Genomic DNA, 13,217 nt, shown 5'->3' on the forward strand with positions numbered 1-13,217 from the left:
AAATTAGTTTGGATTTAAACTGGTATGGAAGCATGACCTGCTTTTAAGATTATATGTTATGTGGGCTTCAGCGCAGTAAGACTTTGTCTTCCACATCTTATGATATGTCATAATAAGCAAAGAAATCGTTCTCTGCTTTTTCTTTAGGCTCCTGTTTATGGCGTGAACAGACTTGCACCTCAGCAACATATATATGCTTATCAACAACCAATGCATACACCACCTCTGCAAAACACTTCTGCTTGTATGTTTTCCCAAGAAATATATGGCACACCTCTGCGTTTTGATTCTCCTGCTACTGGACTCATTTCTCCGCGTGGGGGTGATGATTATTACAACTACAGCGTTCCACAGGCAAGCACAAATCCACCATTACCTGAACCAGGCTATTTCACAAAGCCTTCAGTTGCTCCACCAACTTTAAAGCCTGCAGAATCAAAGGTGATAGAATTTTCAAAATCTAAATTCAGCCAGCCAGGAACAGCAGAAGGATCAAAAACATCCCTGCCAACACCAGCACAGTCAAGCCAGTCAACAACTTTTAAATTCAATACTAACTTCAAGTCTAATGATGGAGACTTCACCTTTTCTTCTCTTCAAGTTGCAATGCAGCCTCCTAATGCAGGTTTTAATAGTAGCGAAAGCCTCTTGGGTCTTCTGACATCTGATAATAAATCTTTACAGGATGATAGATACATTGAACAAAAACCAATTAACGATCACACAGGCAGTCAAAGAAATATCTTCAGTTTTGGCAATAAACATATTTCAGGCATCTCTTTTAAAGAAGGCATGGGACAAAATGCACACAAAAACCTGGCTTTTGAGAAGAGTGATATGTTTAGTGTCCAAGAACCAAGCAAGCTTGTATTTGTGACTTCAAATTCGGATTTGGCCAATAGAAGTCATGAAACAGAGGGAGGAAGCACCCATGGTGGAGATGAGGATGATGATGGTCCTCATTTTGATCCTGTGGTGCCACTCCCTGACAAGATTGAAGTAAAGACAGGTGAGGAAGATGAAGAGGAGTTCTTCTGCAACAGAGCTAAGCTTTTCCGTTTTGATGCAGAATCTAAAGAATGGAAGGAAAGGGGTATTGGAAATGTAAAAATACTGAAACATAAAGTATCTGGGAAATTTCGTCTCTTAATGAGACGGGACCAAGTGCTGAAGATTTGTGCAAATCACTACATAAATACAGATATGAAATTAACTCCAAATGCTGGATCAGATAAGTCATTTGTGTGGCATGCTTTAGATTATGCAGATGAGTTGCCAAAACCAGAACAGCTTGCAATTAGATTTAAGACACCTGAGGAAGCAATGCTTTTCAAAAATAAGTTTGAGGAGTCACAGAGTATTTTAAAAACCTTGGGATCAAATGTTGACACATCTGTGACTCAGAACAGTGGGACTGCAAGAGAAACAACAAATCAGGACATCAAGGAGCCTAGCAAATCTGTTTCTGGGACCCTGAGCTTTGGCTTTCAGTTCCCGAAAGATGGGGTGAGCAGTGAATCTGATGGCAAAGGCAACCTTACAGCTACATCAACTGCATCTGGCCCTACTACTTTTTCATTTGGAAAGGAAGCCCCACAAACCTATTCTTCTGGTGGTTTTGCACAACATCTCTTGAAGAAAGATCAATGGGAGTGTAAAGTATGTTTAGTTCCAAATGAAGCTACTGCAAAGAATTGTGTATCATGTCAAAGTCCAAATTCAGATAAGTGGGAAACACATGGCACCCCATTACCTGACTCTGCTGCGAGTTTCAAAGCCAGTGGTAACACTGTGCAGGACAAATTTGGATCTGCTTTTGCTAAAAAGGAAGGTCAATGGGACTGCAGCGTCTGTTCAGTGAGAAATGAACCCACTGCCTCCAAGTGTAGTGCTTGCCAGAATCCAAACAAAACTAGTACAGCGGTATCTGGTCAACAAAGTTCCTCTAAATTTGGCCAAGCAATTGCTGCAAAGGCTATTCAAAATGACTTGGGAACTGCTTTTTCTAAAAAAGAAGGTCAGTGGGACTGCTCTGTATGCCTAGTCCAGAATGAAGCAAAGGATGTCAACTGTCGTTCTTGTCAGAATCCTAACTCTCAAAGTCAACCAAATGTGCCTACATCTACTGTTCAGGCATCCCCTGCTCCCAGGTTTGGCTCCATTGGTGATGCAAGTAAGCCACAGAAAAATGGATTTGAAGGGCTTTTTGCTAAAAAGGAAGGGCAGTGGGATTGTAATACTTGTCTGATGGGGAATGAAGGTTCTTCGCCAGCCTGCATAGCTCTCCAAACACCAAATCCAGCTGGTAAGCCTGTGAGTGATGCTGCATCCGCTCCTACTTTTGGCTTCAAAAGTAAATTATCTGAACCTGCTGCAGGACAGTTGGGAACAGGCTTTAAGTGTAATTTCTCAGAAAAGGGCTTTAAGTTTGGTCATGAGCCAGGCAAGATGCCATCATTTACATTTCGCATTCCTTCTGATACTGAAGCTAAGTCTGCAAAGGAAGGATTTAGCTTTCCAGTGCTTGCAAGCGGATTTAAATTTGGAATACAGGAGTCTAGTAAAAATACCACCAAGAAAGATGAACCATCCAAAGAATGTACGACTGGCTTCTCAAAAAGTGTTGATGAAAAAGACAAAAAGGAACCTCCTTCAGATAGCAGAATTACATTCCAATTTCAAGAAACAGCTAACAAGGAGAAAGGTGACTTTGTTTTTGGGCAAAACAGCAGCACTTTTACTTTTGCTGAGCTTGCAAAAAGTACTCCTGGGGAAGGCTTTCAATTTGGTAAGAAAGATCCTAACTTCAAAGGCTTTTCAGGTGCAGGTGAAAAGCTGTTCTCTTCACAGGATTCTAAAACAGATCACAAAGCAAACACATCTGCTGACCTTGGTGAGAAGGATGATGATGTATATAAGACAGAGGACAGTGATGATATCCATTTTGAACCTATAGTTCAAATGCCTGAAAAAGTAGAACCATTTACAGGAGAGGAAGATGAGAAAGTGCTATACTCCCAAAGAGTAAAGTTGTTCAGGTTCGATCCAGAAACAAGTCAGTGGAAAGAACGTGGGGTGGGCAACTTGAAGATTCTTAAAAATGAAGTTAACGGCAAAGTAAGAATATTAATGCGGCGTGAGCAGGTACTGAAGGTCTGTGCAAACCACTGGATAACAACAACAATGAACTTGAAACAGCTGTCTGGCTCAGACAAGGCATGGATGTGGATGGCCAATGACTTCTCTGATGGTGATGCAAAGTTGGAACATCTGGCAGCAAAATTCAAGACACCAGAGCAGGCTGAGGAGTTCAAACAGAAGTTTGAAGAATGTCAGAGACTACTACTAGATATACCACTGCAGACACCTCATAAACTTGTTGATACAGGTAGGACAGCTCAACTTATACAGAAAGCAGAAGAAATGAAGTGTGATTTAAAAGATCTCAAAACATTTCTGACAGATGACAAAACCAAACTGTCAGAAGAGGAACACGTAACCTCTGGTTGTGCCAGCAGTACTTCTGATGTGGTTATAAAGCCACATGCTGAAAGTACTGGGCCTACTCTGGAATGGGATAACTATGACTTGCGTGAAGAAGCGTTGGATGATAGTGTAAGTAGTTCTGTATATGCATCTCCTCTTGCAAGTAGCCCTGTAAGGAAAAACCTTTTTAGATTCGGAGAGTCTACAACAGGTTTTAGTTTCAGCTTTAAATCTGCCTTGAGCCCATCCAAATCTCCTGCCAAACAGAACCAGAGTAGAACATCAGTAGGCACAGATGAAGATTCTGATGTGACTCAAGAAGAGGAGAGAGATGGGCAGTACTTTGAACCTGTGGTACCTCTGCCTGATCTCGTGGAAGTGACCAGTGGTGAGGAAAATGAGCAAGTTGTCTTCAGTCACAGAGCTAAACTCTACAGATATGATAAAGATGCTAATCAGTGGAAAGAGAGAGGTATTGGGGATATCAAGATATTGCAGAACTATGACAACAAACAAGTGCGCATAGTAATGAGAAGGGACCAGGTACTAAAACTCTGTGCCAATCACAGAATAACACCAGATATGAATATGCAACAAATGAAAGGATCTGATAGAGCATGGGTATGGACTGCGTGTGACTTTGCAGATGGGGAAAGGAAAGTAGAACTTCTAGCTGTGCGATTCAAGCTGCAAGATGTGGCAGACTCATTTAAGCAAATTTTTGATGAAGCAAAGCATGCCCAAGAGAGAGAGACACTGATAACGCCTCTCTCTTCTCGTAACAACACGCCGAAGGAATCTCCGTGTGGTAAAAATGCTGTAGCCGTATTAGAAGAAACTACCAGAGAAAGAACTGACCTCAGCCATGGTGATGATACTTCTGATTTAGCTGTAGAGGTTGCAGAGGTGTCAAACACTTCTGAAACGCCAACAAAAACAGTGGTTTCTCCTCCAAAGTTTGTATTTGGATCTGAATCTGTCAAGAGCATTTTCAGTAATGAAAAGACAAAGACATTCACGTTCGGAAATACTTCAGCCACTGGTTCTCTGTTTGGCTTCAGCTTTAATCCTCCCAGAAAGAGTGAAGACCATATTCCACCGTCTCGGAACACAGCACAGAAAGAACTGATCTCTGAACCACCAAAAAGCTTTAGTGCTCCTCAGATGCCTTTAGGCAGCAAGGTAAACAACTTGCCAACTTCAACACAAGGTGGACCCTGTAACTTCTCATTTAGAATTGTGGAAAAAGGTGAGTGTCAATTGAACTAGTAATCTATTCAACCACACAGCTTAGTAAGCAGTCATCTCTATGCTGTTGGTTACTCTTTGTTGTCTTAATAATACATAGTTTCTTTCAGTTCCAGTGCAGGTACCCACATCTTTACAAGTTTGTGAGACTTTTAACTAAATGAGTGAATTTTAAGTCATAATTAAATGAAAGTGTGTGATGCAGAATGGAGCTTTGTTGATTAGTGAGAAAGGGGAATTTCAGGTAGAACTGTAACTCTGAAGTCCTGTACCTGAATCTCAGACTTAACTGCTTAAAGAAGGAGGGATGGATTCACTTTGAAGACTTAAATAGGTAGTTGAATTGGTAGTGTCTGTACCTGGGCCTTTGCTCTGAGTGGTAAAGTGTGAGAGCAGCAAACATATGCTTCGGCTAAAGTTTGAATTACCAGATTGAACAGATGGGTATTCTAAAACTACTCTCTGTACATATGTTTAAAGTCTTGATTACTGGCCTCTGCAATTTCAGGTGTGTAGCTTAAGTAACATCAGGTGTTAGTCTCTTTCCTTAGCTTGAAAAGAGATCATCTGATTATATACCTCAATTACACAGTTTCTGACACTCACTGAAAGAGATGCACTTGCAGAAATTGTTGCTGCAACATGACCACTATAATGTGCTGCAGTGTCTTTGAGAAGAATGGGATTTGCTAGCGTTTTAATGGTAGAGTACTTCTCTTTGAAGGCTTCGTGTGCTGCTTCCCATCAGTGTGAGACTGTTTAATCAGATTATAGTTCTTAATTTCCATGTTAATCTTGGAGTTATGAAGATGTACTGTCTGTTTATTAACTGAAGCATAGTAAGCGATGTGGCGGAAGATGAGAGCTGCAGTCTAATCACATGGGTTGGATAAGCTGTGTAGGATTAACAGGTGAAATTTCCTACTGTGAAATACAACTATGGAATGTTTCCAGAACTAGATAAGTCTCGTTTACCCTTTTAAAATTCTATGTAAACACTTACATCCAAATAATTTATTTTTTTAGGATTTAATTTTAGCCTTTTTAAATCTAATCCAATGGCCTTTTGGACAAGCACATCTTCCTTGCAACCTGATAGTAAAGGTATTTACATACTGCACTGAATGTTTGATAAAAAACACTTTAGCAGGCATGGACAGTAACCCAACTGTGTCAGAGCAGTTGGCTCAGTAATCCTTGTAATTAACATGCATGCTGAGGAAGAGTATTTAAAGTTCTGTGTCTGACTACTGTATTTGGCCTGTTGGAGAATGTCTGTAGCCCTTAGTATTTTAATATGAACTAGCATAATGGGTGACCCTGTTTAAGCTTTTGGCTTGTTTGCCTTATTTTCTGAGGGTATCTGCCTTGCACTGCTCCGTCACAGTTTTGCTCAACATGCACACTGGATTTTTAAAATTCCCGTTTTCTGAAGAAATTTAGCTCTTTTATTTTTAGAGACTACATCTCTTAGCGACTTGATGTCTTGCACTTTAATGAAGTACACTTGAGGATCTTAAGACAGGTTATCCAGTAGAAGGCTTGAATGTATTTAGCCTCCCTTGGAAATAATTAATTCAGTTTCTCTATTATCATTATGTTAACTACTACACTTTTAAAAACAAGAAGCGCACAGAAATGAGAAAGCCAACTCCTTACTACTGCTCCTGTGTATATCTCCCATGTGTAATGTGAAGTCCACCTTAGCTGGTCAGAAAACTTTTGCGATTTATGTTCAGAACCTCTAATCAAAACTGTTACAGTTTATAGTTTGATTGTCTGTCATTGTAAGATATTATTAATGGTGCTTCTTGCAAGTATGCTTACTGTATACTCAACTTACACAGTTCAACAGCAATTTAACTTTAAAAAGCAAATTTTTCTGGTCTGCGCAAGACAGTTGTCTAATACTAGTGTCTTACATTGTTTAAAAATGCCAAAATATCATTCCAGACACCATTTTCCCAAAACTGTATTTCTAGAGAAGCTGTTCTTATTTAAACACTGAACTCCTATTTTGTTTATATGATCTAAAGTCAGCTGTTCTGTGTTTTTAGGTATCCCTGTGCATGCAGTTTATTAACGATTCAGTTTTATTTTCATCATTTGATGTTCATAATGTGAAGTGATAAAGCATTCTGCTCCAGTGCATATATGCAAGAACTTTTGCTAACTCACACTGATCCTGGTTTTATATTGGGAGGGTGTGAGGGCAAACTGTGCTTCACTTCTACTTTTCTGACAGTTAGGGTATGATTATATACTTAGTGATTCATTTACAGTTGCTAATGATTTACACTGTAGCTTTTTGGTAGCTTTGTTTTGAGCTTTGACTTAATAGCATATGACTCTGAGAAGTCCTTTCTAAATTGGGTTTTCAAGCATACCCAATGCAAATATAATCTGAGGCTTCCTCCTGGGGAATGTCTTTTGGGGAGCAGCTTCTGAGTTGTGCTGGAGTAACATTCAAAAGACGTTCAGCCTCATAGTAGTTCTGCACCTCCATGCAAAAGTACTTAAGTTTTTCTCAGGTCAGGTCATGAGCTTTTTGTAAGTTCTTTCCAAGTTTGAATCAGAGTTATGTCAGTGGCATGTTACTGTATCAGTTACATGCATTATCATTTAAATTCTGGTGGTTTTCTCTTATATCAGTCAATATCTTCTGGATGTATGTGTGAGGAGAAAAAATGACCGGTACTGTAACTAGCTAGATATTTAGGCTACCTGGTCTTAATGTCAGTTGAAACAAAAAGAAAAATACAATACAGCAGTGATAAGAACTGTTGTGCATCGTATTGTTCTTTATTTTGGTTGTTCCATATACTAATAATGTTTCATTTGGGTTTTTCCCTTGAGTTCAAAGTTCTATTAATTACAAACCAAACAGTCTTTTAAGAATGTTGTACCTATGCATGCTCATTGTTTTCATGGCTGCCTGTGAAGATATATTTAAGCTGTTTTGCAGTGTTAATGAGTAACAAAAGTTAACTTTTTGTCAGGAGGCTGAGTAGAAACTGACTGAACTGAACCAGTGAACATCTTGCTCAGTCTTAATATTCTGAGGGCAAATACATGTTGTAATCTTAATCTGTGTTGAACCCTTCTGTCACTTTGGATGTTTGGAACACTAGAATCTTAAGCCAGTGTTTCATAGATCATCTTCATGGAGAACTTTATGGGTTAATCTGAAGCAATTTCTTAATGTGTTTCTCTTACTGCTACTTTGCACAAAGGCTACTGAAAGAGCCTGCATGATAACGCTTTTGGAATGCTGTCTGTTGAATAGATGGACTGTTACATCTGTTGCTGGGTTCTTCTAGCTAGCTTTATAGTGCTCAGATTAAAGGAAGCCCACACTTTTTTACCATCTACCTGACTAACTTTAGAAGGAATTTTATCTTTTTTGAAAATTCTCTAATCTAAGGAAAGCTGATTTTTGCTGTAACCTTTAATGGCTGCAAGACTAAATAAATACTCCACACTTAAACCTCTGTGGTGAATTTGGTGCAGACTTACACAGTCGAATTGAGACACTTGCTTAACTGATCTGAGAGAATAAAACACGTGCTAATATGCAGGATACTTGCATATCTTCATAACACAGTACTAGTTGTACTCCTAATTCTTTAATCAGCTGGAATTAGTGAGTTTTTTGCATTAAATTCTGAGAAAATACATGAAAACATCTGTAGCCTGCCATCTTGATATGAACTTAGAAATCTACTATTCAAGAACTTTATTCTACATTTACTTTATACAGGCTCAGAAGAGCTATTGCGATCTAAAATGTGAGTGAAAAGCATTACTTTACAGGAGTGTATGTGCTGGTAATGAGTTTGAGCTACACTCTGGTGTATAAATGCCTGAAGTGATTAAATTGTAATCAAAAGGAGTGTCAGCTGCGGCAAAGGTTGGGGAGGGAACACTTGGAAAAAACACTTTAAATTTAAACTAGTACTTTGGATTTTGTTTGTAGTCTATTTTTATTTATATTGTTCTTTATCTACTGGAAGATACTAGTGGGAAGAATGCTTTTAAAAAGCGGATTTATTTTAGTGTCAGTTGTGTCAGAGGATCTAGGGGCATTCTATAAATATTCCACTTCCACCCTTGTCTCCTCTTGCAATCATGCATATCAAATTGCACGAGCAGGAAAACTGGTGTTCCTCAGGAAATGAGTAATAGTCTGGTTGCTAGCTGAAGATTTAGGTTCACACTGACTGCACTGTGCCACAAACTTATCAAATATTTTCTAATGAACAGAACAGTGAGGTTTTGGGAGCACCCTTCAAATTTTCCTGACTAGTTTAACTCAGACCTGGAAAACATTAACAAATAGGTTGACCTACTAAAGCTATCAAATTGATTTTAGAAACAGCTGTTGGGTTGCTACTGATTCACTTATGGGGTAATTCTTATATATGGTTAACAAATCAGTTTCTTACACTTTTACCTCCAAACTCCCCCTCTCGAAGCAACACTAAAACCCAAATAAAAAAAAAACCACGCTGAACAATACATGCTTAAACTGGTATATTCTCCCTCTTTGTTTCCATTCTTCGTAATGAACTCAAATCTTTGTTTTCAAAGCTGTCTGCTTGTTCTTATAGCTCTATGTTTTTCTGCAGTTTGCTCTAGGCTGTGCTTTCAGCTTTAACCTTTGATTATGCACGGGTTTTTTCAATACAAGTGGAATGGACACCTTAATGTTGAAACAGAGAGGAGAAAAAGCTATATAATAAAATTGATAGTGTTATTTGTCCTTGTTGGAAAAGCTAGTTAAATAGACTGAAAGCAATATTTTTTTTTGTTCTTCAACAAGATGGAACTAAAAATTATTTTGTAACAATAAAAGTTTCAGCAACAGCTGTTACGGTAAATTGAGATTAGCTATCAAAAAGTTCAAATTTCCTGTAGGTAATCTGAAGTAATTTCTATTCAGTTGATATTGAATATTGTCTAGAACTTAAAGCACTTTTAAGCAATGGAATATGACATGTTGCTGTAGACTACTTTTTCTTCTTTCAGGCCTGAAGTTTGTCACTCTGCCTCTAGAAGAACACCTCTGTCCCTCTTCTTTGTAGCTGTACTTTGTTTGACATGAGGACTGAGTTAAATAATCGTTACAACAATATAAAGATGCAGGGTTGCTTCTGTTCTGATACTTGAATTCCAAAGGCAGTGGAATAGGATGTTGTTGCACATGCAGCTTAGAATTTCTTAAATTTTAACAGGATGTTCTGTCCTAGCATCCTTTAACTTTGATTGTTTTTTGTGGATCAGCACAAAATGCAGGCTCCAAATGTATTTCTAACTGCCTTAGAATTAACTTGGTTCTGTAATAATAGCAGTGTGTTAATGTTATTCCCTGTTCTGAAATTACTCAGTTTTAATGGTCTGTTCAATTTCTGTAAAAAAAGCAGAGAAGACAACGATGTCAAAAGACTATCTTCCATCTGATGAGGTTATAATAGTTTACGAGTTAATGCCTACCCCTGAACAGAAGGCTCTCGCTGGCTTTCTCAAGCTACCTTCAACATTCTTCTGTTACAAGAATAAGCCTGGATATGTGAGTGACGAGGATGACGGTAAGGAGTGCCAAAATTGATCTTTGTGTTGCCTTTTTGTGGGGAAAGGGTGTAACACACCATACTTGTGCAGCCCCATCTCAAGCACTGTGTGCAATTTTGGGTGCCTTGGTGTAATAAGGACGTCAGACTATTAAGAGTGTGTCCAGGGGAGGGTGACCAACGTGGTGAAACGCCTTGAAGGCCAGACTTAGAAGGAGGGGCTGAGGTCACTTGGTGTGTTCAGCTTGGAGAAGAGAAGGCTGAGGGGCGTCCTCATTGCAGTCTGCAACTTCCTCAAGGGGGGCAGCGGAGGAGGAGGCGGTGCTGATGATCTCTGTCTGGTGACCAGTGACAGGACATGAGGGAATAGAATGAAGCTGCATCAGGGGAAGTTAAGATTGGACATTAGGGAAAGGCCCTTCACCGAGAGTGTGGACAGTCACTGGAACAGACTTCTCAGGGAAGTGATCCTGGCACCAAATCTGTCACAGTTCAAGGGGCATCTGGACAACATCATATAGTTTACTTTTATGTAGTCCTGTAAGGAGTAGAGCACTGGACTCTGATCCTTATGAGTCCTTTCTAACTTGAAATATTCTGTGATTCTTTGGATACTGTCAGAACCATTAGACACTCAAATATTTTTGTTTGGACTGATGGGAAATAATCCTGTTACCTTCCTTATGGCCAGGGATGTACACTCCTTTCTTTGAGACAGAACAGTACAACGGAGGTCCAGGAATGACTAGAGGGAATTTGTATTGGTGTCTTATGGGTGTTGCCGCTCACATTGCCGATGCAATTGGTTAATCGGATATTTGAGCAAGAGGTTTACTTCTATAGCTATTTTTAGAGACAAATACAAGGCAGCCTTTATCAAAAAAGGAGCATTCTAAGGTTCACTAGATGCTAGACTAATGGCTTATTTTTCCTCTAAAACTAATTCCTGACACTAAAACTGCACATATTCTATATCAAATCTTACTGGATGCAACTACATTACTCCTCATTTATTCAGCAGCAGAGCTGTTAAATTGAAGTTCTGAAGCATTGCATTCAATAGAAAATGTGAGAAGGCAAGCCCCCTCCCACAAACATCTGAGCTTGCTAGCTTATATAAAAAAGATCTTCAGTCTTCTTCCCAGTTCTGTTTAGTGGTACTCGTAATCAACATGACTCAATAAGAAATGTGTTTTCTGAAAACAAAACCTGTGCCGTATATCTGCAACAGTCTAGGCTGAGAAAAGTGTCAATAGCACACTGAAACACATGTATGCAAAATAGGAAGTGAAAGCTTACGTGCTGATCTGTGGAACTTTTAAAACCTAAGCAAAGATTACTAATACTTGCTATGTTTATGAGTCTGAAGGGCTTAGCAGACTTCTCTGTACTTAAGCATAAGTTCTCAAGTATCCCTTATTTCCTCTATTTAAGATGAAGACTACGAAACAGCTGTTAAGAAACTTAATGGGAAATTGTATCCCAGTGATTCAGAAAAGAAAAAGAAATTGCAAGATCCTGTAAAAGGTATGTCTTAAAACACAGTGCTTAAAACTTCTTATATATTGAAATACAAGCTTTAAAACTGAAGGATGTGGGGCACTGCAACTAATTTTGTTTCCTGAGAGAGTTTTTAGAAGCAATGATGCTGAGCATCTCAAAGTAAATCTTTAAGTGTAGTATGTTGAACTGTTAGTTAGCAGTAAAGTGGTACCTGAATGAGAAATGTACATTTCAGGTGGCCTCTAAACAAAAACATTCAAGTGTCTTCCTACCTTGAGCCCCTTTTGAATATGATGAATTCAGCTTGCCTTGATACTGTCCAAGACATAAGTTGTTTACATCTGTGAATGCTTGCTACTTGTGCAGATAGTAGGTTTAAAATAAGCTTATGAGTTAATATTGTTCAATTAAAAATTGGTCTTTATACTAAAAATACAGGTATATTTTGTAGAAGAGTGAATTTGCTGCTTATGTTTGTCAGCTTTGGCTTGTGCCTCAGTTCAGTGCTGTATAACTGAAGATTTGGATAGATACTTCTAGAAGTGAAGTTTGGGGGGGGGGGGCGGGTTGAGGATGTGTGCTAGAAAAGAAGGTATGTATTGAGCCATCTGAAATGTGAACAAATGTGGAAAGAAGCTATTGCAGTGGCAGCTGCAAGATTGAAGTTTTAATCATTTCATGGAAATTCCCTGATAGCAATAGAAAACAAAGTATGATGAATTTCCAATTCTGGTTCACCCCAAGTGGAGTTAAGTTAGTTGGTCTGCATTTCCACTGTTTAAACAATAATACTATTTGAAAAACTCCTAAGTCTGTCTTCAGGTTAGTTTGGCTATCTTTTATAATGTAGGTGCCAAAAATTACTTCAGTATTTAGCTGCCTTCCCAACTAGTTTCCACTTAAATTTCTTTGCAGTGGGCATCACTGGAAAAAGTGAAGTCAACAGTGAAAGAGAATGTGCTGCTACTGAGGAAAAGAAACCAACTCCTGAGGAGAAGGCTGAAACAGCAGCTCTCCAGGTTCCTTCTACATCTGTCGGTGGTGTCAGCAGTGACACTAAGGATAACAGTCCAGAAGACTTTCAGACAAAAGTTAAGATTCAAGAAAGGAAAGTAAGAACTAAACTCTTCCTAAACTAGTTGTCATTAAACTTGTGCAATTACTTCATATACATGTGAGACTTAACATATTTTTTTCACCTTGTGAGAACTAAAACATCCAGTGGGGAAAAAATATTTGACTCTTGTGGTTGTGCCTCCTACCTTTGCCAACTGAAATGGAAGCTTAGGCCTTAAGTTCCTCAGGAAGGGAAAGGAGGTGCAGCTGTTCTCATAAATTATACACTGCTTTGGCTAGTAAAATCTTATGTGTCTCTCCCTGGCCTGCCCGCCCCCCCCCAATTTGCTTTCA

General features: G+C 38.9%; 1 protein-coding gene across 4 annotated transcripts in view; it reads left to right on the forward strand.

Moving 5' to 3' along the window:
- Positions 1–13,217, forward strand: part of RGPD4 (RANBP2 like and GRIP domain containing 4) — a 34,993-nt gene that overhangs the window by 14,287 nt on the left and 7,489 nt on the right. Inside the window, exons 20-24 of one of the 4 annotated variants that reach the window (XM_055801419.1) lie at positions 148–4,735; positions 5,761–5,838; positions 10,155–10,322; positions 11,739–11,831; positions 12,723–12,919. In XM_055801419.1, the coding sequence (XP_055657394.1) occupies positions 148–4,735; positions 5,761–5,838; positions 10,155–10,322; positions 11,739–11,831; positions 12,723–12,919 (5,124 nt within the window). The remainder of the gene's footprint in view (positions 1–147; positions 4,736–5,760; positions 5,839–10,154; positions 10,323–11,738; positions 11,832–12,722; positions 12,920–13,217) is intronic. The other 3 variants (XM_013299452.3, XM_027781027.2, XM_013299512.3) reach the window with 3 other exon arrangements.

This window comes from Falco peregrinus, chromosome 4 (assembly GCF_023634155.1).
Source record: "Falco peregrinus isolate bFalPer1 chromosome 4, bFalPer1.pri, whole genome shotgun sequence".
Lineage (NCBI taxonomy): Eukaryota > Metazoa > Chordata > Aves > Falconiformes > Falconidae > Falco > Falco peregrinus.